The 27,639-nt window shown below is 54.2% G+C and overlaps 1 protein-coding gene across 1 annotated transcript in view; it reads left to right on the top strand.

The window, feature by feature from the left end:
• GTF3C1 (general transcription factor IIIC subunit 1) overlaps nucleotides 1-27,639 on the top strand; it is a 63,978-nt gene that overhangs the window by 2,394 nt on the left and 33,945 nt on the right. The window contains exons 2-10 of the mRNA XM_029946092.1: nucleotides 353-562; nucleotides 5,918-6,094; nucleotides 7,125-7,268; nucleotides 10,275-10,371; nucleotides 14,497-14,620; nucleotides 22,932-23,099; nucleotides 24,835-24,950; nucleotides 26,190-26,427; nucleotides 27,070-27,263. Of these exons, the coding sequence (XP_029801952.1) occupies nucleotides 353-562; nucleotides 5,918-6,094; nucleotides 7,125-7,268; nucleotides 10,275-10,371; nucleotides 14,497-14,620; nucleotides 22,932-23,099; nucleotides 24,835-24,950; nucleotides 26,190-26,427; nucleotides 27,070-27,263 (1,468 nt within the window). The remainder of the gene's footprint in view (nucleotides 1-352; nucleotides 563-5,917; nucleotides 6,095-7,124; nucleotides 7,269-10,274; nucleotides 10,372-14,496; nucleotides 14,621-22,931; nucleotides 23,100-24,834; nucleotides 24,951-26,189; nucleotides 26,428-27,069; nucleotides 27,264-27,639) is intronic.

Here is a 27,639-nt window from a genome sequence, read left to right as displayed (position 1 = left end):
AAAGACAGGACTGAGGATCCCAAGGTGAAAACTGTTATTAACACAGGTGCCAGATTTGAAGGGAAACCAAAAGGCCAGGACATGGGCCAGTGAGGTGGTTCTGGTTCCAGCATTCAGCTTCTTAGGGTGGATTTGGGGGACCCTGGGGAGGTCTGAGCCCTCCAGGATAGAAAGGCTGGAATGCTGCGCTAATCTGCATTTGCAAAGCGGGAAGACTGAGCAAGCACATTCTCTCTCTGTCTCTCTCTCTCTGGTCTCAGTAGGAGGTTGTCAGAAGAATGTGGCCAAGTATGTACTATTTCCGAGCTGAGCTGTGAGCTGTGGTTTGGTATTTGTGCTCTCCCCCTTTCAGATATGAAGAGATTGACTTGGAAACCGGGATTCTGGAGTCCCGGAGGGATCCCGTCCCTCTGGAGGATGTCTACCCCATTCACATGATCTTGGAGAACAAGGATGGCATCCAGGGGTCCTGCCGGTACTTTAAGGAGAGGAAGAACATCACCAACGACATCCGGACCAAGTCTTTACAGCCCCGCTGTATGATGGTGGAGGCCTTCGGCAGGTAACTGATTCACACCGTCAGAAGCTCACGGGGATCCTCCTGCTCTGAGGTCAGGGGTGCAGAGGCAGACACTGGTCAGCCCGGCACTGAGCCTCTGCCCTCCTCACTCTGCTCTTGTTGGCACGGATTTTGCTCAGGGGCCCACCTTTCTCTTGTGTCCACAGTGCCTGGCACAGTTGGGCAGAGCAGGGGGCTCTCATTTGGATCACTGTTTTTTTTTTTTAATGTGTTATTTATTTTTGAGAGAGAGCACGGGCAGGAGTGGGGGAGCGACAGAGAAAGGGGGCAGCAGAGGAACTGAAGCAGGCTCTGTGCTGAAAGCCGTGAGCCCAGTGTGGGGCCCGAACTCACAGACTGTGAGGTTGTGACCTGAGCCGAAGTCGGTCACTTAACCAGCTGAGCCACCCAGACGTCCCTTGGATCACTTTCCTGTCCAGGCTGGGCCCCCGGCCGCCCAGCGGTCCTTCCTTGGGTCTCCTGGCTGGATCCCAGTTTCCTAGAGTGGCCACTTCCCATCTTCACCTTCTCAAGCCTGTCTCCACTCCCACCTCGGTCCCCACTTCACAGAACATCTTCTTCAACTCTCTTTCCCCTGCCCCTCAGCTCAGAGGCGACCAGAAGCCATGGCCCTGTCTAGGGCCATGCTCGGCTTCTCTTCCTCCTCTCCCCTTTCCCTCCCCCCCAAGCCCAGCTCCCTGTACCTCCTGTTCTTTCCTGCCTCTCTCAGGAAGCTCATTTTCTCTATCATGTTCTTTTCTTTCTTTTTTTTTTTTAATGTTTGTTTATTTTTGAAAGGGAGGGGCAGAGAGAGAGGGGGAGACAGGATCCAAAGCAGGCTCTGTGTTGACTGCAGTCAGCCCGATGCCCGCTCAAAGTCAAACCACGAGATGGTGACCTGAGCTGAAGTCGGACAGTCACCCAGCTGAGCCACCCAGGCACCCCTTCTCTGTCATTTCCAACTCCTGCCTTTCTGCTGGTGTGCTCTCCTCAGCCCTAACGTGACTGCCCCTGCCTACAACAGGACCTTCTCTTGACCTCGGATCCCCTGTGACCATAGATCTCTCTCTCTCTGCCGCTTCCAGAACCGTGCTTGCCGGAAGAAATAGCCACACTCGCTCTTTCTTCCCCTTCACCCCTGCCCACTTGCTCCGGATGTCTGACTTCATTACTTCACCAGAATCTTATCCCCTAAGATTCCTAGTAACGAGCCTGTGGGCACTGCAGGGCCCTTAATCTCCTTGACTCCTTCACCCCATCAGGGACTTTTAAAGCTTTTGGCTCGTGGCTTCCTGCTCTGTTTTTCTGTTCTAGCCGATCCTCACCAGCTCCCCCAGGGGTCCCCCGACTTCCTTCCACCCCCTAAATGTTGGGCTGCTCCCAAGGGATCTGTGTGTTCCCTAGGCCTCTCCCAAGTACTGCGTGCGGAGTCACGGTGTGCCCGGAAGTCAGAACTTCAGTCTCCTTCACCCCAGACTTGCCTCCTCCTCCTTTTCTTGTCCCTTTTGTGTCTTGCCTCTGCCCTGCCTGCGTCTAAGACGCAAGCTTGGGACTCCCCCTGGGCCCCTTCTCCCCTTTTCTACGTTCAGCTGGCCACCAAGTCCTGTGGACTTGACCTTCTGAATTTTTCTCAAACACCCTTTGGGCTCAAAATAGTACAATAGTCTTTTATCTCCCTTCTTATTGTCTCTCCTCTCTGGAACTTTCCACGCTGCATGGAACATTTTCCTCTAAGATGGACTGGTGATGGGAAGTGCCTTGGTCACTCAGCAGATATTCCAGACTGGCCACATGTCCCCCACAGACACGCTTTGTGGAGCCAGCGTGGTGGTTGGTTTGTTTTCAACTTTATTTTTGTTGCTAATATTTAAAAGCTAGATTCCTAGCTCGTCTTAAAGGATCCATAGGGCGCCTGGGTGGCTTAGCTGGTTAAGCCTCCGACTGCAGCTCAGGTCATCATCTCCTGGTTTGTGAGTTCGAGCCCCACCTCGGGCTCTGTGCTGACAGCTCAGAGTCTGCTTTGGATCCTCTGTCCCTCCCGATGTCTCTGCCCCTCCCCGACTTGTGCTCTCTCCCTCTCAGAAATAAACAAACATTAAAAAAAAAACACACACAAAAAAAACACACACAATGTGCTCACTTTGGCAGCACATGTACTAAAAAAAAAAAAAAAAATCACACGATCCAGCTGCACTGGGACTGTGATTTTCACTTGGTATGTGGGCCAGTACCCTGAGCCATGTCCCTCCTAGTGCCCCACACCCCGAGGCCGCCTACCCTGCTGACCGGCCCATCAGGCCCTGTATGCCCAATCTCTGCATGCCCAGCTCTCCGACCCTGACTCCCCCCTCTGCTTTGGCCCAAACTCGCCAGGCTACTTTCTTCCTCAGGGCTGTGGCACATGTTGTTCCTTTTGCTTAGAGTCTTCTGCGTCAGGGGCGCCTGGGAGGCTCGGCTGGTTAAGTGTCTGACTCTTGATTTTGGCCCAGGTCACACTCTCACGGTTCCTGAGATCAAGCCCCTGTTCTCTGGGCTGACAGCCCAGAGCCTGCTTGGGATTCTTTATCTGCCCCTCCCCTACTCACGCACATGCACCCTTTTCTCTCTCCCTCTCTCTCTCTCTCAAATAAATAAACTTAAAAAAAAAAGAATCTTCTGCCTCAGATCTTCACATCTCCACCCCCTTCTCTTCATTCAGCCTTGGATTTGGCTCCTCGAAAAAGGTTGTTCTGTTCCCCAGACCCCATCGTATTACTCATGTCAGCACCAAAAGCGGTCTCCAGTGTTTGTTTATTCTTTCCACACCAACCTGCGAACTTGAGGGCAGAAACTCTGTCCTGTTCGTGGCTGTGTCTCTAGGATCTAGACTCTGCCTGGCACCACACCAGCTCCTAACAGTGCATGTTGACTGAAGGATCCTCCTGCTGGTCTTGAAGTCCTCACCCCCGCCCTGTGTCATGGCATCCACACTCCTCAGGACATCCCGGCAAGGCCTTTCAGGATGTGGACTCGAGCTGACCTCTTAGGCTTTCCTTCCTTCCTTCTGCTTTCCGGCTCAGGACCCCACACCAGGCTTTCCAGCCGGGCCGCACCGTCTACCCCCGGAACGGGCACGCTCCTTCATGCCTCTGGAGCCTTGCAGGTTCTGCTTTCTTGTCCTTCCGCCCCACCCCCCACCCCCAGCTTAGTGCTCACTCAAGAATCCCCTCCTGTGAGAGCGATCATGAGTGGATCATGGCATAATCGCTCACTTTCCGGACTCCTTGACGGTGGGTAGCACTTTGATCTATCTTGGCATCTCTGGTACTTTACATCGGGCTTAGTCAGTGTGTGACATCCTGTCTGATGACCACGCTCAGCAGTTTAAGCCGAGCAGGACTCACCAGTCAGCTGACCGCAGCTCTCGGGATTCCCGTAGTGCAGTGTGGTAGGCAAATCTGAGCCCAAAAGCGGCACACCTGCTCCCCCGTTTACAGACTTTCTTTTCCCTGCCGACCTCTTCTAATTTAACTTTGTGAGCCTGCTTTGGACGAGAGAACATAAGTCCTAAGTCTGTGACGTGCAGACACAGGAAGGGGACTGTCTCTCTCTTTCATGCATGTTCACACCCTGCCGTTCTCTCTGAGGATGGGCTGTGCGGACTTCCGGGATTCTACAGCAGACCTGTTTTAGGTCACAAACGGTGCTAAGGAAGCCGCAGTGAGTTAAGAGGAAGGCAGCGTCTTCTTTCCTCCTTCGGCCCAGTTGGTGGTCGAGGTGAAATCAGCCTGGCAGCGGGGTAGGAGAAAGGAGAGCCATCAGCCTGAGGGATGTGATAGAAGGAATTGCTTGTCTGCCGCGTCTCCATCACTCAAGTCTGAGCCTCCGCCCACTGGGCTCCTCTGTTAATTCAAGCCGACGTCTGGGCAGATTGTCCTACTCCATCCACACACTCTTGGGGTCCAAGCCTTGCGGCAGAGATCCCACGAGGGTGTGCTGGTGGAGAACCCGTCACTCACTCCCTTCTTGGCATCAGGATACACCCACGTGGAGGTGCTCCCTTTCCCAGATGAGCGAGTCACTGAGGGTGCGTGCAGAAGAGCTCACCGACTACCAACCCCTCGAATCCGGGCCAGCGTCTTCATAACCCTGTTGTGTAGACGCCCAACCACAAGGCCTGTCTCCCATCACAGCACTGTCTGAAATGCCTTGCTAGGACATGTTCTGGGCCTCTTTATTATTTTCACACCCCAAGTCAGTAGGAGGAGATGCTTTCTCTGGGCTCTGGTCTTCAACAGACAGCAGACCCACTGATGACCAAGGTCAGTACAGGCATCCCTCATGTCACTGTGCCTCACGGTCCTGCGTCTTTTATAAACTGAAGGTTTGTGGCAGCCTGCAGGTCTGCTGGCACCGATCTTTCTGACAGCATTTGCTTGCTTTGTGTCTCTGTGTCACATTTTGGCCATTTCCTCAATATATTTTTTTTCTGTTTAAAAAAATTTTTTTGATGTTTATTTATTTTTAAGAGAGAGAGAGACAGAATACAAGTGGAGGGAGGGCAGAGAGCGAGGGAGACACAGAATCTGAAACAAGCTCCAGGCTCTGAACTGTCAGCACAGAGCCTGACGCAGAGCTTGAACTCACCAACCATGAGATCGTGACCTGAGCCGAAGTCAGACACTCAGCTGACTCAGCCACCCAGGCGTCCCCAAAACAAGACCATTTTTAAGAGTTCTTGGTGCCATAAAGAATGATGGCAATGGCCAGCGGGGGACTGGCCGGGGCTAGACTTCGGGAAGGCCTGAGGAGGTCTTGTCTCAGCAGTAGCCTGAATGACGAGAAGGACTCTGTCATCTACAGCTAGGGGAGGAGCCTGGGCAGAGGACACAGCTCATTCAGGACCGCGGAGGGTGCGTAGGATGTTCCAGGCCCTGCCGGGGACTTTGGGCTTTGGTCTGAGTGTCCTGACAAGACCTCACACAAGGAGAAAACAAGGTTGGCTCTGTTCACCCCAAACGCTGCAGTTTGGAAGCTGAGACTGCCATAATGGGGAGATTGTGAGGCTGTAAGAAGCAGGGCAAAATGATGATTCTCTAAGATTCAGGGGGTGTTGGTTTTGTTTTTTGGTTTTTTTTTTTTAAGTTTATTTATAAATGAACAAGCATGCAGGGGAGGGGCTGGGTAAGCGAGAATCCCAAGCCGGCTTCATGCTCTGCCCTGAACCTGATGTGGGTCCACGAACCGCAAGAGCGCAGCCTGGGCCAAAACCCAGAGCCTGGTGCTCCACCGTCGGAGCCTCCCAGGCACCCCCTGTTTTTTCGTATCTTCTTACAGTAGCGTGAAGTCATTCTTCTGTGTGGTGTTCCTGATTCGCAGGTGGGGAAAGAGACTGATCATCGTCGCCTCCCAGGACATGCGGTACCGGGCCTTGATCGGCTTGGAGGGTGACCCCGACCTAAAGCTCCCTGACTTCTCCTACTGCATTTTGGAGCGCTTGGGCCGGTCTCGGTGGCAAGGGGAGCTCCAGCGCGACCTCCACAGCACGGCTTTCAAGTGAGGGGACGATGAGTGCGCCCTGCCCCCTTCCCCGTTCCCCCCAGCTGCCGGGTGTCTTAACCGAGCCCGGGTCCCGGCGTTCGGCAGTACCTGCCTCGTCCACCCTGACCGGCAGGGCGGAGAGTCCTCGTGGGTTCTTTTCCTGAGGGAGGGAGAGAAAGGGCAGGAAAAGGGACACACAAAGAGTAAAGACACAACTCACAGTTTCCGATCAGGCAAGAAAGAGAGAGAGCTTTATTCAGAAAACTGTTTCTTATAAAGGTTTCAAGGCGGGGAAACAAGGCAGCTGACCTAGGTCGGTTGCTAGGAAACAGGGTCAAGGGATTAAGACTGGAGTAAAAGGGGAACCGGACTAAAGTGTTTTAGCACAGCGCCTGAGGGACTGAAGTTACCCTGCCTGCAGGCGTCGGTCTTTGGTCTTCTGGCTTCTCTGGCAGGGAGTGGCGCTCCCCTGCCTATTTTGCATCTCCCCTCGGGGAGTGACAAATCCGGCCAGCAAATGGCCAAGCGGCTGAGTCTTTGCCGCTCCCCACAGCGGGGCAGCCTGCAGTCTGTGCAGACTGGGAGAGCGGTGCTTTGTGTACGGAGAGCCCTTGGAGCGACCCTGTGATTTAGTCTCAAACCAGACATTTCCAGAGTGAAAGATGGGGCGCCAGGGCGATGCCACGGCAGTGGTTTGACCGCGGGGCCCCCCAAGAGGCATAGCCCCCCTCGCTTCTGGCCGCTCCAGGACTGAATGCCTGTATTTGATGGTGTCCTCGCGGGCCATCATCGGTCGCAGGCCCATTTCCCTGGGCCTCTGCCCCCTCTCGAGTGCGGCTCTGCCTGGGGCCTCGGGTGTGCTCTGAGGCTGAGGCGCCGCTGTTGGTCGCAAGGCGGCTGTCTCACCCGGTCTGTTCTCCCGGAGTGTCTGGCGGGGGGGAGTGGCCATCTCTGGCGCTGACTTGCTGGAGAGGCCCTCCGCACTGTTGGGGCGACAGCAGCCAACAAAGCAAAATGACCCAGCCATGCTCTTCCCCTCCTCCAGGGTCGATGCTGGGAAGCTCCACTATCACCGGAAAATTCTGAACAAAAATGGGCTCATCACGATGCAGTCCCACGTGATCCGATTGCCCACCGGAGCCCAGCAGCACTCGATTCTCCTCCTCCTGAACCGGTTTCACGTGGACAGGTACACCGTGTGCGCACGGGGACACGTTCTGCCCTGCGCGACAGGCCTTTACGGAGCACGGAGGCCGAGTCACACTGTGACTGCAGCTCTTTGTTCTTCCTGATTTATGCCTTAATTTTATTTTATTGTATTTATTTATTTTAACATTTATCTTAGAGAGAGAGAGAGAGACAGAGCATGAGTGAGGGAGGAGCAGAGAGAGAGAGGGAGACACAGAATCTGAAGCAGGCTCCAGGCTCTGAGCTGTCAGCACAGAGCCTGATGCGGGGCTTGAACTCACAGACCTTGAGATAATGACCTGAGCCAAAGTCGGATGCTCAACTGACTAAGCCACCCAGGCAACCCTGTTTTAATTTTATTTTAGAGAGAATGAGCATGCATATTCAGGAGCAGGGGAGGGGCAGGGCGAGAGGGAGCTCAGCACGGAGCCTATTGTAGGGCTCGATCCCATGACCCTGGGACCATGACCTGAGCGGAAATCAAGAGTTGGATGCTCAACCAACTGAATCACCCAGGTGCCCATGACTATAGCTTTTTTTTTTTAGCCTTATTTATTTATTTTGAGAGAGAGAGCATGAGCACAAGTGGGAGAGAAGGGCAGGGGGGCGGGAGAGAGAGAAAAAAAATCTTAAGCAGACTCCAACCTCAGTAAGGAACCTGATACGGGGCTTGACCTATGAACCACAAAATCATGACCAGAGCTGAAAACAAGAGCCAGACACTTAACTGACTGAGCCACCCAGGTGCCCTGAACTGTTGCTTTTTTAAAAATATTTACTATCTGTTTTTGATTATGAAAATCACTCATGCTGAATTAGAAAATGTGGAGGTGATACAGAAAAGAAGGAAAAAATTTCCTACAACCCCATCGCCCAGCCACAGGGACTGTTAACCTTTCGGTAAAATTTTGGGGGAGTATAAAAACAAAACTAAATCTGTCAAGTTAGATTTGTTTTGGTGACAGAGTTGAGACTGACTTGTATCCGATTTACAGTTGGCCTGTTTTTCCAGCATGCAGTTCTCACAGCCAGCCCCGATGGTGAGAGGTGGAGGCTGTGCTAAGTGAGCGGTCTGCACGATGCGGCCGTTTCACTGTGACCTAGTCCGTGACCTAGTCCAGCCAGAGCGAGGTGGTGGGACATGCGAATTCCCTTCTGGGGACGAGAGGGCTTCTGGGCGTGGGCCTCTGACTCCTTCCTGCTCCCTGTGGGGGTGACTGCCTGGCACAGGAATGGGGGAGAGCCGTGTCCCGCCACACTTTAGAGAGGCTGCAGCCTGCCCTCCGCACCTCGCGCCCTCCTTTGTGGGACATCCGGAGCCCAGGGTGGGGAAGGACGGAGCTGGAAGAGGCGGCCCTTGGGTGCGTAAGTGGGAGTCCCCGAGTGCGTGGCCACCGGACCTCTATGGCGGAGTCGGGAGGTGTCACGGAAGACGTGAGAGGCAGTGGGCAGCCCCCTTCCTTTGCCTGGACCTCAGGGAATGACCGACTCTCCCCTAGCTGAGTGACAGAGACCTTGCCCTTTACCCGGTGGCCAGGCACGCCCTCCAAATGGGAGGTGGGTGAACACTCAGGATTAAGGATAAGTTTTAAAGTTGGCAGCGTCCCCTGCCTCGCACAGGCCTGGGCCCAAAGAAAGGGTTTGGGATACATGTACAGACAGACTGTTGACTAAGGCTTTCCAGGAGAAATGATACCACTGGACTCCTGTCAAAATTCCAAACTTGTCATCAAACCCGTGTTTTAGAAATCCTACAGTACAGAGAATCATGCTTTGACAATTTGCATTTTATTTAAATAAATACCTTAATATCCACTGGTCAAATACGATGTCATTAGACTCCTAACTGGTACGTAGCCTGTGTCTACAAGGTGAATGTCGGTGGCGCTGTGGGTGGAGGAGATAGCAGTGGACTAAGTCCAGATCTGTATTTCAGTCTCTGCCCCTTAACTTGGGTAAAGGCACTTGACCTCTATGAGCCACAGTTTCTTCTCCTATAAAATGGCGGTGACACAGTGCTTGGTACTATTTGACATGCAGTAAATATCTGTGCCTTCTTTGATTCTTTCACGTGTTAAGAGGCAGGCAGGATAGAGAAATGGGCGCAGACTCTGTATCCCATACATAAGCCCTCCCTGACCCCGGGCTTGTGAGCAATTAAAGTCAAGGTCACCTTCCCCAGCTGCATCCTGCCCCCCACCTTCCCAGGCACACGTAGTCAGGAGCCCTCGGTCTCTTCCATAGCTTCCTTGGTGGCCGTTAGCTCAGAAGCAGCCATTACGATTCTACACAATAAAAATGTGGTGGAAGGTGGGCTTGGTCGGGCGCAGTGAAGTCAGAGGAGAGGCCAGCCTTCAGAATCAAAGGCATCATGGTGTCGCGAACAGAGCACGGGGTGTGGGCAAAGACCTAGGTTCTCACCTTTATTAAATTTTTTAATTTTTTTTTTTTGAGAGACAGAGAGAGACAGCGTGAGCAGGGGAGGGTCAGAGAAAAGGAGACTCAGAATCTGAAGCAGGCTCCAGGCTCTGAGCTAGCTGTCAGCACAGAGCCTGATGTGGGGCTCGAACCCATGAACCATGAGATCATGACCTGAGCCGAAGCTGGCTTAACCAACTGAGCCACCCAGGTGCCCCATAGATTCTTATCTTGAGTCTGAATTTTAGAAACCCTGTTTCACTTCTTTATGAAATCATCCCCCTCCTTCACCAAGCGATTTATATAGAATTACTTGAGGTCCTTCCTAAACTTTATGGTATTATAAAAACATAAGGCATATTAAAAGAGTCCTACAGCTGCAGCCCAAGATTCTAGTCTGTACACTGCCACTACCTAGGTGCCCTTGGCCACGTGACCGAGCCACTGAGAGCCGGCTTCTGCCCTACCAGGCGTGCAGTGTCGGCTGGGTGGTGGCCGAGACCGAAGACTACGGTTCCATAGTAGTGAAGGCTCGACGGGCACTGCTTAGTGGTGGGTTTGAGCAGACGCACTGTTCTGTCTCTCCCAGGAGGAGCAAGTACGACATCCTCATGGAGAAGCTCTCGGGAATGCTGAGCACGCGGAGCAACCAGATGGAGACCCTGGGCCGGCTGAGGGAGGAGCTGGTGAGTGCGGGGGCGCCTGTGCTCTGGGCTGGGCTATCTGTGCCGCGGCCTGGACCTCCTTGTTCCCTGTACCCTGATACTGGCAGCCCTGTTCACGGACTTGACCGCCCCTAACCTTGAAGCACATGGGATCTTTGTTTCACAGACTGAGAAAGTGCTCAGTCTTTCATCGAAGGCCTTCCAGCTCTCAGCTGGCTCCCGTTTTCCCCAGGGTTTTCTCAAGCAGCTGCGGTGTAAGTTCATGTGGGGTGGTGGGCCCGGGCACTTAGGGGTGCTCCTGTAAGCACGCTTCCAATCCCGCCGCACTGGTTCGGCACTGAAATGACAGCGCGAGAAGCAGGCGAGACAGCACAGGAGAGAAGCGCTTACCCACCGGCCTGGTCTCTGGGCCCCACAGCGGAGGTGGGGAGAGCGGGGAAGCAGGGAGGTGGCCTGTGGCCTCCAGCCTCATTAGAACGGTGTCCGGTGCAGCCAGCGTTAGCGAGGGGAGAGGAACAAATCGCCCTGCTAGACGGCGGAACTTAAAGCCTGAAGCTTAAATTGGATTCCAAACCATGGTTCATGGGATCGAGCCCCATGTTGGACTTCATGCTAAGCTTGGAGCCTGCTTGGGATTGTCTCTCCCTCTCTCTCTGCCCCTCCTTCTCCTTCAAAATAAATAAACATTCAAAAAAAAAACCCCAGGATAATCCTTGCTGCTCACTTCCTGCTGCATTAGTGAGTGGAGCCCTCATCTCTGATTCCATCATCGGGGGAAAGGGGCCTCTACTCTGATGCTAGATCTACTCTATGCCCAAGCCTCTCGTTTATTTACTTATGTATTTTTGATTTCTTTATGTTTCTTTATTTTTGAGGGAGGAAGTGAGAGCAGGGGAGGGGCAGAGAGAGACGGAGACACAGAATCCGAAGCAGGCTCCAGGCTCTGAGCTGTCAGCACAGAGCCTGATGTGGGGCTTGAACTCACGAACCATGAGATCATGACCTGAGCAGAAGTCGGAGGCTTAACCAACTGAACCACCCAGACGCCCCCACTTATTTATTTAGGGCTAGAGAGAGCGCTCGAGTGCGGAAGGGCAGAGGGAAAGAGAATCTTAAGCAGGCTCCACGCCGACACAGGGCTCCATCTCCTACTCCCAACTGAGATCCTGACCCGAGCGGAAATCCAGAGTTGGACACTTCGCCGACTGAGCCACGCAGGCGCCCCGTGCCCAAGTCTCTTTGAAGCAGAGCTTAGGAACTGAGACTTGTGAGTCAGATTTGCCCTATCTGTTGTTAAAAGTACATTTGAGCTAGCTTTTTTTTTTTTTAATTGAGATCTCACATACAAATCTAAGTTTCCAGGTTCCTTTGACACATCAGAGGCTCTGTCAAGCCTGGGCCTGCCGTCTCTCCTGACGGCAGTCGGCTCAAGCCAGCTGTGCGCCGGCCAGCTCCCCCACGGGCCCCTTCCTTCCTGCCACCTCTCAGCCACCAGGCCCTTGTCATTTGTCATTACATGTGCACTGCCGTTTGTGGTAAGAGATATTTTTTGGTATCTAAGTCTCCCCGAAAAGTGGAAAATGAAAGGAAACTAAATCTCTTTCTTGAGAGATCCTAACAGAAATGAAGAAAATTCCTACTTAATAAACAAATACCTGCCCACAACCTTCCTTGTATTTCTTGTCCAGCAGATGCTGGTGAAACCCTGTGCCCTGCCGGGTCACTGGGGCGTGCGGAGACCGGCTAGTCTGGTCCCAGGCCAGCACCGTGGACTGGCTCCGTGATCAGGGTGGACGGTTGGAGGACACTGTTCTGTTACTCATCCAGCTAATCCTTCAGTGAGTGTCTGCTGTGAGGCAGAACTGTGTTCTGCAGTACAATGACGACAATGAGTGAGGATGACAGGGCTCAGGCTGTCACGGAGTGGCCCCGCCGGAGAAGCAGACGTGGGAACACACGCTGAGGCCCAAAGGCTCCTCGGCAGGACGCGCTTTCTTCGGAGAGCTGGGAGCAGCTTTAGGGAGCAAGTTACAGTTGAGCTGGGCTGTGAGGATGAAGTGTCCCCAAAGCAGGCAGACAAGAAATGGCATTCTGGGCACAGGAGAGAGGCTCCGGTACGATGTTAGAGGCGCAGTAACGGAGCACTCGCCAGGTGGCAGGGCACTCTGCTGAAAGGAGCAGAGATGAGCCCGAGAGATAAGAAAGCTCTAGAGCCCCGGAACGGCAGGGTTGTGGCCTTCCGCCTTGTAAACTGCTGCCTGCAGTGCATTGACGGAGAAGTGACAAGGAGGGAGGCGCGTTCAGGAAGTGAGCCTGTTAGAGGAAAGGAGGTCGGAGGGTGGGTGACGAGGTGGTGACGTTGACCCTGGCCGGGGGAGTGGGTGACCACTGGAATGGAGAGGTTTTAGAGAGGAGCTTACAGGGCGCAGTGAGTGCCTGTGGCCAGGATGTGGAGGAGTGACAGGGAAGGAGCCTTGCTGTCTGGCTTGAGTCATTGCTCCTCATTGAAGTGGACAGGGCTCCAGGGCAGGCTCCTGAGAGCAGGGAGGGGGCCCGCTTGTCCACTGCTGGAGCCTCGCGTGGCGGACGGTGCCTGGCCCCTGGCAGGCGTTCAGGAGCTATTTGTGGAATGAATTTCTGAATAAAGTAGGGAGTATGGAAAAAGGAACACGTTTGCTTGAGGACAAGGCACATGACACATTTGAATTTAGGATTTATCAAGTGTGACGATCTTCTGGGACTCTCGCTTAGTGATGTCGCTGAGCAGGGTTTAGTGAATCGTTAGCCAGCGGGGCGGTTGAGAGGCCGTGCATATGCACTGTCTTTGGGAGGTGGGGGTGGGGGAGGGGCAGGCTGCTCCCGAGTCCCTGACAGCACCCCCCCACCCAGGTCGGGACTACAACGTCTCCTCCCTCGTGTGGGATCATCCAAGACTCAGGACCATATGTTAAGGGCTGGGGTTTGATGGATGAGCTTCCGTGGGGCTTTTCCACGAAGCCAGGGGCACAGCCAGATTAATGAGAGATCCCGTTTCCAAGCCAGTCTGGTCATGTGAGTCATGCGTAACGCCTTGATAGCCGTGTGTCCTCCCGCCCTCGGCCTGGGGCTCTGGCTGCTCTGAGCTTTGATGCATAGGGGGCTGAGGCCCCGCAGACATTTGCTCCCTGTCTCTCCCCCAGGGCGTAAGAGGAAACCTGTAAGTCTCCGCGAGCAGCTCTTAGCGTAAGTGCCTCCTGTCCACCGCCTACAGCATCGGGCAGGGCCTCACGACGCCAGAGCTGGCAGGGCACAGTGCTGGTGGCAGCCGGGATGAGCGAGTGGGACACACGTTCTTGCTCTCGGTGTGGATTCAAGAGCACATGGCCCTCCCGTTAGCTCCCGTAAGAGAGGACAGCACATAACGGGGGGCCTTCAGCCCCAGGGTGCCAGAGGCTGCTGGGGCCACCCTGCATGGGCCTGCCGGCCCCGGCTCCCACTGACTGACTCCGAGGAGCCCGGGTCCAGGATTTGTTGCTGGACTTTTCCTAGGAGAAGCTAGAACCTGCTTTACCTGTATACGTATGTGTACGTGCACATATTTATACGGATACATGAAATTTCCAATGTTGGCAAGTAAATCACTTATTTTCCGAAACGTGCAGAGGGAAAAACATGGCCTGCACTGGAGGCTGCCCGGGGTAACCCCTGCAGCCAGGGATTCGTAGGGTCATTTTGGTCACATCGCCTTGCAGAGCTGTGATTGGTGGGGCGCATGTATTCATCCTCATGTTGTGGAAACTTCCCTGATAGACCAAAATATTGTTTTCACTGAATCTGTTTTTTCTCTCTTGGTCCCATTGCCTGTGGGAGGTGTGTCTATGCCTGTGTGTGTGTTAATGATACACTTCCTTGGTTAGAAAACCAAACACTGAAAAGTATACAGTGTAAAGCCTCCTCCTGGCCCTGCCCCCGTCTGCCTCAGCCCCGCCCCTGTGTTTTGTCCCCTTGACAGCATAGCTTGGAGTCTTTCCTCGTTAGCCCCTCCCGTGTTTCCTCGCTCAACATAATCGGTTAACGCAGGTCCCAGGCCTGTGCCGGTTCACGTGCCGCTAGTGGTGGCAGATCCTGACCGTGTCTGACCCCGGCTCCTACGTTGTGTCTCCGCAGGGGCTGTGTGAGCGGACCTTCAAGCGGCTGTACCAGTACATGCTGAACGCTGGCCTCGCCAAGGTGGTGTCTCTCCCCCTACAAGAGATTCACCCTGAGTGTGGACCTTGTAAGACAAAGAAAGGTAAAGGCAGTCTCAGCCTCCGTGCCTTGGCTGCACCGCTTTCTCTTCTCCCTTCCAAGCTCCGGCCTTTCTCTGTCGCTGCGTTCGGCCCCGTGGTGGGGTGACCTCCCGTATTTGTTCACATTCTCATTCCTCAGTGCCTGACTCAGGATCTCCTATAGCGAAAGTGCTCAGGGCGTGTTTGCTGGAGGAAAGCGGTCCTAAGTGCCGGCACACATCGCTGTCGGTGTCCCTCCAACATCTCTGCGCCACGACGTCCAAAACAAGTTCGTCCTTTCCCTCTTAGGCTAAGCCACGGTTCATTCCAGCATTTTGAAAGCTCCTCAGCGGTGTTGCATGATCTCATTCTGTCACCCTTGCGAGGTAGATGGGAAGGGGTCACCTTTTAAGTATAAGAGAATTAAACTTAAGAGGTGCTAAGTAATACAAAAGGTTGAGCAATCAGTAAGTGATGGATGTGGGATTTGAACGTTCCAAGACAGTAAAACTAAGGACAAGAGACCATAAAACTTTAAAAGCCTTCCCTGGTGCTCTATTTTTCTCCATCCTTGATTTTTACCCCATGCTGTTCCTAACCAACCGAAGTCATTTGAAAGGCTGAGGGTCAGGGCTTTCAGCGAAAGACGAAAGATGGGCGGTGTGCATTGATCGGCCCTCTCCCCAAACTCCTCCCTAGTGATGACGAGGGATGTGAAAGGAATAACCAGCAGGTGCAGAGAGGCTCGGGCAGGAAGGCCGGCAGAGCGTCGTCGGCAGTATTCTGGTGCTCAGGGCAGATGGACAGGCGGTAACGGACCGAGCGGCCCGGGGATGTGCCAGCGAAGGGCAGCAGCCAAGGATCGAAGCCTCCAAACCTGAAATAAATGAAAAATGTGGAGATCCCAGGTACCCTGGAGCACGTTTGGAAGGCGCCAGAGACCAGAGGGTTGGTTGGCCATGTGTGCGAGAAGCCGCCACTTCTCCAGGGCCTCTCCCTTACGCTGCGTGGCCAGGCTAGGAGCCCTTTCCCACACACATCTGGGCTTATCTCAGGATTAGATGCATCAGAGCGTCTCCGGACTCACAGATCAGGGACAGGGTGCCGTGCTGACAGTGGGACGCTAAAAGGTGGGGTCCTCTCACTGCGGTTCCCAGTTTGGCCCCTGAACATTGGCAGCCAGACTCCCCGTCCCCCAGGCCAGAGGCTGGCAGCCACTTTTCTGCAGAAACCGACCAGTCCAGGAAAAGTCTTCCAGATAGTGAAATGTAGTGGTATCCCCAGGACGCCCCTCCCTGGCCGCTCACCAGTCCTGGAAGCCCACACCAGGGCAGCCTCTCCCCTGCTCCCCCTCACCCTACACGACATCCAGATGGCAGGCTCCAGGCAGCAACCGAATGCCTCCCTGAACATCTGAGAACCCTAAGAGGAATACAAGAGAAACAAATGTAGGAACTAGAAACAAAGTGAGGAGCGGAGGAAAGCCCAGAAGAACTCGCCGAGAGGAGGCCTTGCATCCGTGAAAACACAGCAAGAAGCTGTAAAGGAGGGACAGGCGGAAAATAAAAAAGAGCTCTTGGAAACAGAAGAAATAGGCTTATCGCAGTGAAAGCGTTGGCGGGAGGGAAGGTAGTGAGATAGAGGAAGATCTCAGAAAGAAACTCAAAAGGGCTGAGAAGTAGAACTACGTTGAAAAGAAGATGCTGAGCCATGAAGGTCCAACATCGCACAACGAACTCAGAGTCGGGGAGACGGAATGTGGGCAGGGGAGAGGATGAGAAAGGACACAGGATGTTCCCAGATCTGCAGCGCAGAAGTTCTAGAGCAAGAGACCTAGCAGGTGCCTGGCCTTTAGAGCACGCAGAAACCCACCCCGGCAGCCGCCATCCCGGAACCTCAGAAACCCAGAGGGAGAGAGCCTCCAGAGAGGAGACGGCAGCCTTCCCAGCAGAAGCGGAAGCCGGGCGGCCTGGGAGCACTGCTGTCATTCTGAAGGGAACGGACTTCCCATCTGGAGTTCCTTTACTCAGCTTTTGCATCGATGCGCTGTGAAAATCAGGAATCGGAAACACTTCACCTCCCACGTTCCCTTGCAGGAGGCTACCCACCATCCAACAGCAGACTAAAGAGGTGGGGGAAATGGGGTCGAGGGAGGGAGGAGACCAAGAGAAAAACGAGGAGATGGTGAAGGGGAATCACCGTGACCGGCGCGCGGGGCGGCCCGTCCACATGGCAGCAGGAGAAGGGGCCTCCAGCAGGGATGGAGGGCCACGCAGAGGATCAGTTGCCCAGCGGGCATGACTGTGTTTAGAGAAGGGTGCATGCCAGCAGAGAGTCTGTGAGTGAAGTAGTGACCTTATTTAATGTTTGTTTTGGGAGAGAGCGTGCACCTGTAGGAACACACACACACACACACACACACATGCACACCCCTCTGTGGGGGAGGGGCAGAGAGAGAGAGAGAGAGAGAGAGAGTTCTATGCAGGCTCGGAGCTGTCAGCACAGAGCCCAGCATGACCTGAGCCAAAATCAAGAGCCTGATGCTTAACCAACTAAGCCACTCAGGTGTTTCTCCCCCCCGCCCCCCCATTTAATTTGAGGGAGAAACTGCGTGTGAGTTGGAGGGAAAGGGGTAGAGGGAAAAGAATCTTAAGCAGGCTCCAGGTTCCCATGACCCTGGGATCATGACCTGAGTCTAAGTCAGGAGTCAGATGCTCAACTGACTAAGCCACCCAGGCGCCCCAAGAGAGAGAATCTTTTTTCTTTTAATTTATTTATTTTGATTTTGAGAAAGCACAAGCAGGGGAGGGGCACAGAGAGAGGGAGAGATAGAATCTCGAGCAGGCTCATTGCCGTCAGCACAGAGCCTGATGTGGGGCTCGAACTCACGAACCGTCAGATCATGACTTGAGCCAAAGTCAAGAATCAGACGGTCAACCAACTGAGCCACCCAGGTGCTCCCAAGAGAAAGAGAATCTCAAGAATCCCAACTCAGGGCTTGATCCCACGACCCAGAGATCATGAGCTGGACCAGACACTCCATGCCTCAGCCACCTAGGCGCCCTTAGTCATTTTTATTTCCTGATCTATTGCGAAGAAGACATTAAAAATAAACAGACTGGACTGATTATATTTTTAAAGTAAAGAGAAACGAAGAAAGAAATGCCTTTAAATAACCTTTCTTGCTGGGCAGGGAGCCACAGAGCAAAGCTTCTCCCAGGCTTTAGGTCCCTGGAAATGCAAGCCAGCCAGTGTAACTAAGACATCTGAGTGAACTCTGATGTGAGACAGCCCTGGGTCACAATTCTTGTTTTGTCACTTCCTGTTGGGGCGACTCTCAGCAAGTTTTGACCTCTCTGGTCGGTTTCCTCAGCAGGACTTTCTGGGGATAAAAATACACCTTTCCAGAGAGAGAGTGTCGTGGGGCTGACAGAAGACCGTGCACACAGAGCAGGGGCCACAAAATAGTAATGGCCGTATGTGGTGATGTATTTCGTTTGGCTCATGGCATCTGTTTTCATTGGATAGGTTGCTGGGCATTTAAAAATCAGCAATTGCACCTAAACAGTCAGCCTTTCAACTTTCCTGTAAAAATGAAATTAGCCAACATGAAACCGCATTTCTTTCATAGCGAATGATCAAGCCCCATTCCCCAAGAACACCCTGCTTCCTGCTATGTAGCCCGTAGCCAGCTTCACTCTTGTGTCACCGACTGACCCTTGAAGGTGTGCCTGTGTCCCACAGTGCGTGGTCTGGCTTTTCCTGAGGCCTGGCACTGGGATGAGAGCCCCACGAGGCCAGGCACTGATGCTACGGATGCTTTAGCTCCGCCTGCGGGGTTACGGTGCCAGGCACCTAAGACGTGGCCACTGGGAGTTTTAGATCGTCACCCACAAGCACAGTGAGCCCATCCTGACTGTCCAGGGGCTCACCTCTTTCCACGGTGGGCTTGCCACCCACCTGCTGCTGCTCAGACTCATCGACTGGGGCCCCCTGACTCCCTGTGTCACACTGTGACTTGGTTGTTTCTCCGTGTGACTTCCAAGCTAGGTAGGGGAGCGGCCACGCTCCTCACTTGCTTTCTGTTCTTTAGGCCTGTGCAAGGTCTGCTGGGAACAGAGTAGGTGCTAAGCAAATGCTTAGCAAATTTAATTGAATTAGGTGCCACTTCAGTTACTCCTTGGACAGGAGACCAGGGATGAAGGCGCAGTTTTAGTCTGTTTTGCCTTGTGCATCATCATCCCGCTTTGCAGAATTAATATAAGCCTTCCCTCTAAGGCCTTAGGGAGCAGACAAGACTTAATAAATAAAGATGATGGATTACTTCATGTAAATTTACAGGATATATAGGAGTCGTTTCTAAAAGCTGTAAATAGTTTGGATTTCACCATCTCAAATACGTTACAGTAAGCTGCGGTGATCTGCTTTTGCAGAAAGGCGGGGCAGGGCGGGGGGCGGGGGGGGGGGGGAAGCCGGGTAATGAGAACAGCCACCCTGACGGGATCAGTTTTGCACATTTGGATTATATTCACAAGTTTACTGGTCATACTGTATTCAGTTGGGCTGAGCACAGAAGGGAAGAGAAACAGAAGTTCACTTTGTGATCTTCAGAAAATGATGACGATTGGAAGCAGTTGACAGAAGTCATGCTCCCTAAGGCTAAAGATGGAAAGGTGGTCAGTCAGGGGGTTTTCTGGGTTCAGAGACCAGGCGCATCCAGCTTCAAAGAGGACGCGGGAGGGGCCCTAGCGTCTGCCTCCCCCTGTTCATGATGCAGACTCTTCTAATAGCTGTTAACCCAGGGCCCCTGAAAAATGAGGAACGGGCTCAGCAGGACTGCAGGACACAAGATCAACACACGGAACTGGGTTTTGTCTCCGTACACTGGCAACAAGCTGTCCAAAAATGAAATCAAGAAAACAGTTCCCTATTAGCATCAAAAATAAAATGTTTGGGGATAGATTCAAGCAAAACAAGTGTAAAAACTTATAAACTGAGCCAACAACGAAACCCTGTTGACCGATATTTCAGATCTAAGCAAGAGGGAAAGCCTGCCTCGTTCACAGATCTGGGGAGGTAGCGTTGTCAGGATGCCTGGGCTCCCTCCCCACATTAGCAGAACCCCGGCCGGCCTACGCGTAGACACTGACAACTAGTTCCAGAGTTCATCTGGAATCGCAGGATCAAGCGCTTTGGGAAGATTCACTTCCCAACTTCGAAACTGCTACAAAGCATCAGCGATCAAGCCAACATGCTACCGGCACAAAGATAGAGCTCAAGGAGCAGAGCTGAGAGTCTAGAAGCACCTACACATCGATGGTCAACTTGATTTTCAACAAGGATGCCAACACTGTTCAGTGGAAAAAGAAGCCATGACGCTATGATTCCGTTTTGATGAAAGTCCAGGATAGGGAATCCGGAAGTGGATTAGTAAGTGCTTAGGGCTAAGGTAGTGGCACAGGGGTGCCGGCGGCTACAGGGTTTGAGGCAGTGAAGACGTTCTAAAAGGGCCGGTGACAGGCACACATACCTGGGAATCTACTACATCACCACCCACGTGTACACTTCGCACAGTGAGTGGCATGGGATATGAATTATAGTTCAATAAAGCTGTTAAAAATTAAACTAAAACCAGCGAACACTTGTAACAGGGTACAGCAAACTAAGATCATTCAAATGGCACAAGGCGACATTTAAAAAGTTCTAGTAGGATTCAGATATACAAGCTAAGGAAAAAGAAATAAGCCATACTGAAAAAGATTAAAATCCAATAAAATAATGATAAAGGTTTAAAAAGAGCTTTGGAACCAGGACAGTAGAATTAAAAAGAATGAAGATCAGAAACACAGAAAGGATAAAGGGTGAGCATATACATGAAAAGAATAGAAAAAGATTGTCAGGGCTGAGTTTAAAGCCTGCCAAATTAGTGGCGCTGGGGGAAAACCAGTAAACTTGGTTAAAAAAGCAAGATCTCTTGAAGTTAAAAGTGACACCATTGATTCAAGGATGCTAGCTAAAAAAATGAAAGGTAATTACTCTCAGTAATATTTCTGATAAGTGGAAGAAACAGACTCTTTGTGGCAAAAGAGATTAAAGGCAAGAACCTCAAAGAGTTGAAGGAGGGGTAAGATCCCCAGCAGCGGGATTCCCAGCCGCGCTCCTGCTCCCGAGGGGCCAGCACCTGGGAGAGCGCCGCTGTTGAGAAATAGCCCTTTCCTTGCGGCTCCTCTGGGACTCTCCCCAGCAGGGAACTCAAGCCTGCTGACCATGAGGGGACATTCCGTAAACCTCCCTGAGCAGGAAAACATGCCTGTCCGAGCTCTGCTGTGGGAGGGGAAAGCCAGCTGCAAGTGGAAGGGAAGTGGGGCGAGCGGAGGGTTCTGGAGTCAGACTGGGGCAGATGGCAGTAGACGTGCCTGAGATGTCAGGAGGGGCTGGCCCGGTTCTTTGGGCTTTCCAGAGCCCGGGGGCCAATGCAAGGACTTGTGAGCACATGACTGGCTGCGCCGGTGACCAGCTGGCCACAGGTTGGCGGGGGCAGGGGCAGCGGGGACCAGTCAAATGACTGAGATGTGTCCATGCTGGGCACCTGGCTCAGCCCTCAAGAAAGGTGCACGGTTTACCCCAGCCCTTTCCTTCAGTGGGTCTCTAAGAATTTGGGAGGCCTAAGCGAGTCCATCACTAACTCAGTGCAAGAGCTTGGGAGGTGGTCCCTGCCCTGAATATTTAATGGTGGCTCTGGAACTCTTTCCGCCGAGGACATTGCTACGGTGTCCTGAAGCTTGTGAGCCCTCTTGCACGCCTGTATGTGATTGTCCGTGACCTCGTGACCTTGTGCAGTTAGCAAGGGGGACCTTGGGTCCTGTGGGCTCATCCTAGGCCGTGAAAAGGAAGGCAGCAGGGGGGATTTTGCCATTTTGTAACCCCATCTTGTGTGGTCAGCCTTGGAGAGAGATGGGAAAGCCATCCAGGTAACATGTCAGGCTCTGTGCTGGGTGTTCGTGTTCGTCCTGATCCTTTTGGCCACTCTGTCCTGCGGGCGCGCTTTTCTTTCCTCTTCCCTTCACTGGTAGAAAATCAGAGCTCAGATCGCTTGTCTCAGGTCCCAGAGCTAGGAAGTGCTGGTCGTGGACTCTGCGCACAGGAAGTGTGAGCCTGTAACCAGGGCCTCTGCTGCCTCCCTGACGGATGGCAGGGCCGAGGTGGGGCCAGCCGAGGACGCTGTCCCGGGGGCGGGAGAGTCGGAAGGTGTGCACTACCCCCGCAGACGTCTTCTCTCCAGTCTGACTTCCATGCCCACCATGGAAGGAACTTGGAGTCGTGCCTACGGAGTAAAGGCAGACATGCATACAAAGTAAAAATGCTTGGCCTGTAAGCCTTTGGCAGTCGGGCTTCCCCTTCCTTCCCACCCTCCTGTCACCCCTTGCCCACCTCTGTGCCTCTGCCCGAGCCCTCCTCCCGCCTCGACAACTGTGTCATCCACTTAGTCCCTCAGCACCGTGTCTGTCACTCAGGAAAGCTAGCTCCCGAAGAGTGTGTGTCCTCTTCTTCCGGCAGCTCTCGCCTCTTTCTGAGTTATTTTCGTGGAATAAATTCCCACTCTTGGAATCCCTGGTGGAAGGCCTCGTGCAGTGTTCAGAGGGCGCTAGGACCTGTTTCACACGCTGCCACGCCTACTGGCTGTGGGTATCCCCTTAATTTTCTTTTTTAACATTTGTTCATTTTTGAGAGACCAGGCACACAAGCAGGGGAGGGGCAGAGACAGAGAGGGAGACATAGAATCAGAAGCAGGCTCCAGGCTCTGAGCTGTCAGCACAGAACACAACGCGGGGCTCGAACCCATGAACCATGAGATCATGCCCTGAGTCAAGTCGGATGCTTAACCAACTGAGCCACCCAAGCGCCCCCATGGGTATCCCCTTTAAAGGGGGGGAAAAAACAGCATTCATTTTTTAAGCAGTCAGGCTTCTGTGCCGGGCACCGTGCTAGGTACTGGGTGCTGGGTCATCTGCGTGAACAGGCAGGCTCCCTGCTTCCCCTTGTCACCTAGCAAACTGGAGCAGGAGAGGGCTGCCGCTGTTCCTTTAACAGCCTGACGCAGCGCCTCATCATCCCCTCATTCGCATGTTTTTGTTTCCTAATTAGATTGAAAACAGAAAGCAGTTTTATGGAGGGCATTTTCGGGCCTCAGTGCCCCAGGAGGTGCAGTTTCAAGTATTCTGAACTCCATGCTGCCTGCAGCCTTTCTCCGGGTCTCTGTCCCAGCTGGGCCTCCCCCGCCCCTGTCCCCAGCCAAGCAAGTTGTCCTCATGGCTGGACACCGTGTGCTCCTAGGGACGGACGTCATGGTGCGCTGCCTCAGGCTGCTGAAGGAGTTCAAGCGGAAGATGGAGGACGACCACGACCAGGACGACGACGAGGACGAGGAGGTCATCTCCAAGGGGGTGCCCCCGGTGGACATCGTGTACGAGCGGGACATGCTCACGCAGACCTACGAGCTCAGTAGGTCCCGTGCGCCCACCGGCTTATCGTGGCCCGAGCCCCGGCGGCCCAGAGATGTGCTGCCCGCAGGCTGAGACAGGAGGGCGTGAAGCAGCAGGGCGCCGGGCTCCCTTGCAGCGTTAGGTGTTGGGTCGGGTTGGGGCGGGAACCGGCGCTGTGGAGGACATTAGCAGGGTGTCCGGGCCTCGGTTCCCACATCTGTAGAATGGGGATGGTAGTCACCCTAGCACGTGAACGAGGAGTAGAGTTAGGACGTCGGCGTCCGGCCTGCAGTGTGGAGAGCCCTCGGGAAACGAGCTAATGACATTTTATGCAAAGAGAGCCACCTGCCATCTTCTGAAACTGGTCTGAGTCCCTGCAGGCTAGGAGTCTGGTGATAAGGGTGGAAATCATCTCTCCCCACTCCTCACCCTTTCCTTGGACCCCCTAAAATCCACGTAAGACAGCCGTGACCCGGAGCTGTAGACAGTGTGGCCGCGGGTCCCTGTGGGGAGGACAGAGGAGAAGGTGCCGTGGCCACGGGACCTGTGATTCAGTAGTTCGCACGAAGCCGTGTTGGCGCATCAGCACGGCCTTTTCGAGGGGCCCTTTGGTCGTTTTCAGCAACTCTTAATAGTGCTCTGAAGGGGTTCCTCAGAACATGGTTTGGGAAAGGCTGCTCTTAAGCCTCCCATGCCTCCTTTGAGCGTGTTACCAATCCAACATGGGGACACATCTTCGTCCTCTCTTTTCACCCTGATGTTTATTTTTATGCACGTGCAACACAGCAAGACCACCGTCACCCAGACAGCTGGTACCTGTCAGCATCAACTACGCGATGCCGTGGGAAATAAAGGGGAGCTGTTTCTGAGCAGCTTTCCCACAAAGCCTGCCCCATGGTTTGGGCGCATTACTGGGTGGGGGGGGGGTCCCTGCCGCCCTGCCCCCACGCCCACCCGGCTCTGTCCTGGAGCTCCCAGTCCCAGAGCTTGGAGTACATTGATTTCTTATTTCTTATTTATTTACTTATAAAAGAGAGCCTGAGCAGGGGAGAAGGGCAGAGGGAGAAGAGAGAGAGTCCCAAGCAGGCTCCACGCTCAGCCCAGAGCTCAATGCAGGGGCCAATCCCATGACAAGCCGAAAGCAAAAGTCAGGCGCTCAGCCAACTGAGCCACCCAGGCACCCCCGCTGAGTACCTTCAAAAGAGCTTCTCAGAGGCAGGTACGGTCACAGCACCGAGCAGTGACAGCAGGTAGCAGGGCAGGAGCTGACAGACTAGACGGAGCGGCTCAGAGAGCACGGCTGTCTGCTGTCGCCGGCCGCAGGGCCCCGTAGCAGCACGGCCTCCCCAGCCGGCGGCGGGGCAGCTGTCCCAGGACCGCGAAGTCATCGGCATTCCTCCCGCCTCTGAGTCTCAGTCTGCCAAGAAAGCCAGGGAGATCAAACTGGTTCTTAATTAAACACCATTTTTTAAGAAAGAATCCATGTCATTTACCTAGAAAAGTCCCCCGCCGCTGGGCAAAAGCGATGCTGCCGGTGTGGAGTGCATCCACAGCGGGCCGATGGCCACGTGCTGCTGTGACGTGGGGGAGCCCGGTGGCACCGAACTGTTAGCCATTGCGAGTGGTGCCCAGGGGCGCCGGGGAGGAGAGGAGACACGGGTTCGCTCTGCCCGCAGTCTGTGCTGCACGAGGGCGGAGCGAGAGGACCGGCCCGGGCGGAGGCCACCGCGCACAGGTTCTGCTGTTCCCCGCAGTTGAGCGCAGAGGCACGAAAGGAATTTCCCAGGCTGAGATCCGAGCGGCTATGAACGTGGGAAAGCTGGAGGCCAGAATGCTGTGTCGTCTTCTTCAGCGATTCAAGGTTGTCAAGGTAACCCCGCGGGCCACAGGCGGTTTCCTGGGGCCGAAGACGCATCACCTGCCACCTCTGCCACCAGTGGCTGCCTGTGGGCGTGGCGTGTCTCCCAACCCCTGACTCTGGGTTTTGTCAGTTTTCGCTTTTTTTTTTTATTCTTTTATAGTTTATTTTTGAGACAGAGCATGAGCAGGGGAGGGGCAGAGAGAGAGGGAGTCACAGAATCTGAAGCAGACTCCAGGCTCTGAACTAGCTGTCAGCACAGAGCCTAGTGCGAGGCTCGAATCCGTAAACCGTGAGATCATGACCTGAGCCGAAGTAGGACACTTAACCAACTGAGCCACCCAGGCGTCCCCGGTTTTCGCCTTTTAAAGACCAGATGAGTCTTCCACACTGATAAGTCAGTAGAAGTTGTGGCCGCATGGGGAACACAGCTGTGCAGGGACCCCCAGGAAGCCGGCTAGCCTCCTGCTGCCCTCTCAGACAGGGCGGGTGCTGTCCAGGGGCCCCGGCCCCCACTCAGGCCTCCCTCTCTCTTGGCACTCACCTGGCTCCTGGGGACATATGTGTCTGCTGGTTCCCTTGTGGAATGCATGCCTGCCTTCCGGCCCTTATCCTTCACTCTCTTCTTGCCAACGTTTTCGGCCATTTTGCTGGAAGGCAGTCGAGCTCATGATTCCAGAGTACTTAGTGTAGCCCTTGGCATGTGGTTGGCATGTAGAAAATGTTGCTCTTCCTGCCCTTAGGGGCCCAGGAGATCCCCTTTTCCCCCATCCTGGAAGATAAGAGAGTGTGGGTTGGTGATGACCTCATCCACCGTCCCACAGGCAGGGACTGCATGGAGGTGGTGACCTCCGGTCTGTGATGACAGTTCTGAACCCTGGAATTCTGTGTAGCTGACACTCACCGCTCGCTAACCATTTCCAGTGGGCCTAGTCCTGTGCCAGGCACTGGGGAGATGGTGGGGGCCAAGTCAGGGCCCTGCCCTCAAGGAGTTTACAGTCCCGTAGAGCAGATGCACATTCAGGATTGCGGTCTGGAAACCATCTCCGCCAGGCCTGTGGAGACAGCACCTGAGGGATGGCCAGACAGGAGGACAGCGAAGGAGCGTCAGTGGCGCTGATATGGGGGCTGGGGGTGTTGGAGGAGATGCAAGAAAGATCAGGAGACTGACACCTCAGTCCCCAGCTCTCCCACATGCCCGAGTGTTGCAGTGTCCCCCAAATGTGATTAAACACGGCTCCTCCCCCCCAGGGTTTCATGGAAGACGAGGGGCGGCAGCGGACCACCAAGTACATCTCCTGCGTGTTTGCAGAGGAGAGCGATCTTAGCCGGCAGTACAAGAGAGAGAAGGCCCGGAGCAAGCTGCTGACCACCGTGAGCTTGGCCGCGGTGCAGGATGAGTCCCTCCTGCCTGAGGTGGAGGACAGCTTCCTCTCCGACTCGGACAGCGAAGAGGAGCGCGGCGGCGGCAACAAGAGGAGAGGCAGAGGTGAGGGGACAGCCTGCTTCGGCTCCGGTCTTGGAACCCAGCCTCATCACTCCACCCCGGTGAAGGGTACGGGGTGCGCTGGCGCTGCGGGCAAGCGCCTCAGTCCGAGTGCTGCCAGTCCTCCCCCACTCTGGGGGCTCCAGCCCATTCACTTAGCGGGCACCCGAGGATGTCCTTGGTGCTGTCCTAATTGGGGGCTTGTTGGTGTCACATGATCACGTAATCCGACATCTAGAGCAGATGGTCACATGGTCGGTCTGCTGGCTGCTGACAAGTCAGTTCCCTTTGGCAGAGAATTCGGCTTGTTTTGTTGTGTATTTACTATTAAAGGGATGGAATCCAGTAAACTTCCTCTGTCCCCCTCTCCAGCAGTCTGAGGGGCCCTCAAGTTTTTAGTTCAAAGACTTTTGGGAGCCGCAGGAGGAGGGTGGAGCTGCACACAGGTTTGTGAGTCCAGTGTCTACCTGGGCACAGGGGGCACGGGGGTCGGGCAGGACATCAGCGCCACTCGCTGGGCCCTCCAGCCTGTGCTCAAACCAACCAGGAGGAATCGTTGGCCCGCGTGGGACTGGTCTGGGCTGGCCCGAGTGCCCCTTTCTCTGTCCCCGTTGGCTCATGCTCCTCCCTTCCCCTCCGCTGCAGGTGGCTGGAAAGTAAGCCTCCCCCCACTGAAGAAGCAGCGGGCCCCCTCCCTGGCGGCCGAGGAGAAGGCCCGCCTGAGCTCTGCAGGCGGGGACGGCGGCCTGGATCCCGGCGCGCCTTTCGGCTCCCACCGGATGGAGAGTAGCAGCGGTGACATCACCATGATCGAAGAGGTCAGGCTTGACAACCCGAAGGTGAGTGCTCGCAGCGGGAAGGCCTCTTCCCCACGGGGCCTGTGGCATGGTGGGGGGGGCGGGGGCCTTCCCAGGCCTGTGTTTAAGAATCACAGCAGGGGCACCTGGGCGGCTCAGTCTGTTAAGCGTCCAGCTCTTGGTATCAGCTCAGGTCATGATCTCAAGGTTTATGAATTCAAGCCCTCTATCAGCCACTATGCTGGCAGTGCAGAGCCTGCTTGGGATTCCCTCTGTCTCTGTCTCGATCTCTCTCAAAAGTAAAGAAACATTAAAAAAAAAAAAAAAAGAGTTACGATAGCAACAAAATCAGTAACACTAAGAGCACTGCGCACGGAGTGCTTGCTTTGTGCCAGGTAGTGGGCTAATGCTCTCCAGG

The sequence above is a fragment of the Suricata suricatta genome, chromosome 8 (assembly GCF_006229205.1).
Source record: "Suricata suricatta isolate VVHF042 chromosome 8, meerkat_22Aug2017_6uvM2_HiC, whole genome shotgun sequence".
Lineage (NCBI taxonomy): Eukaryota > Metazoa > Chordata > Mammalia > Carnivora > Herpestidae > Suricata > Suricata suricatta.
Note: the sequence above shows the minus strand (reverse complement) of the source record. Positions and strands in the feature narration are given on the sequence as shown.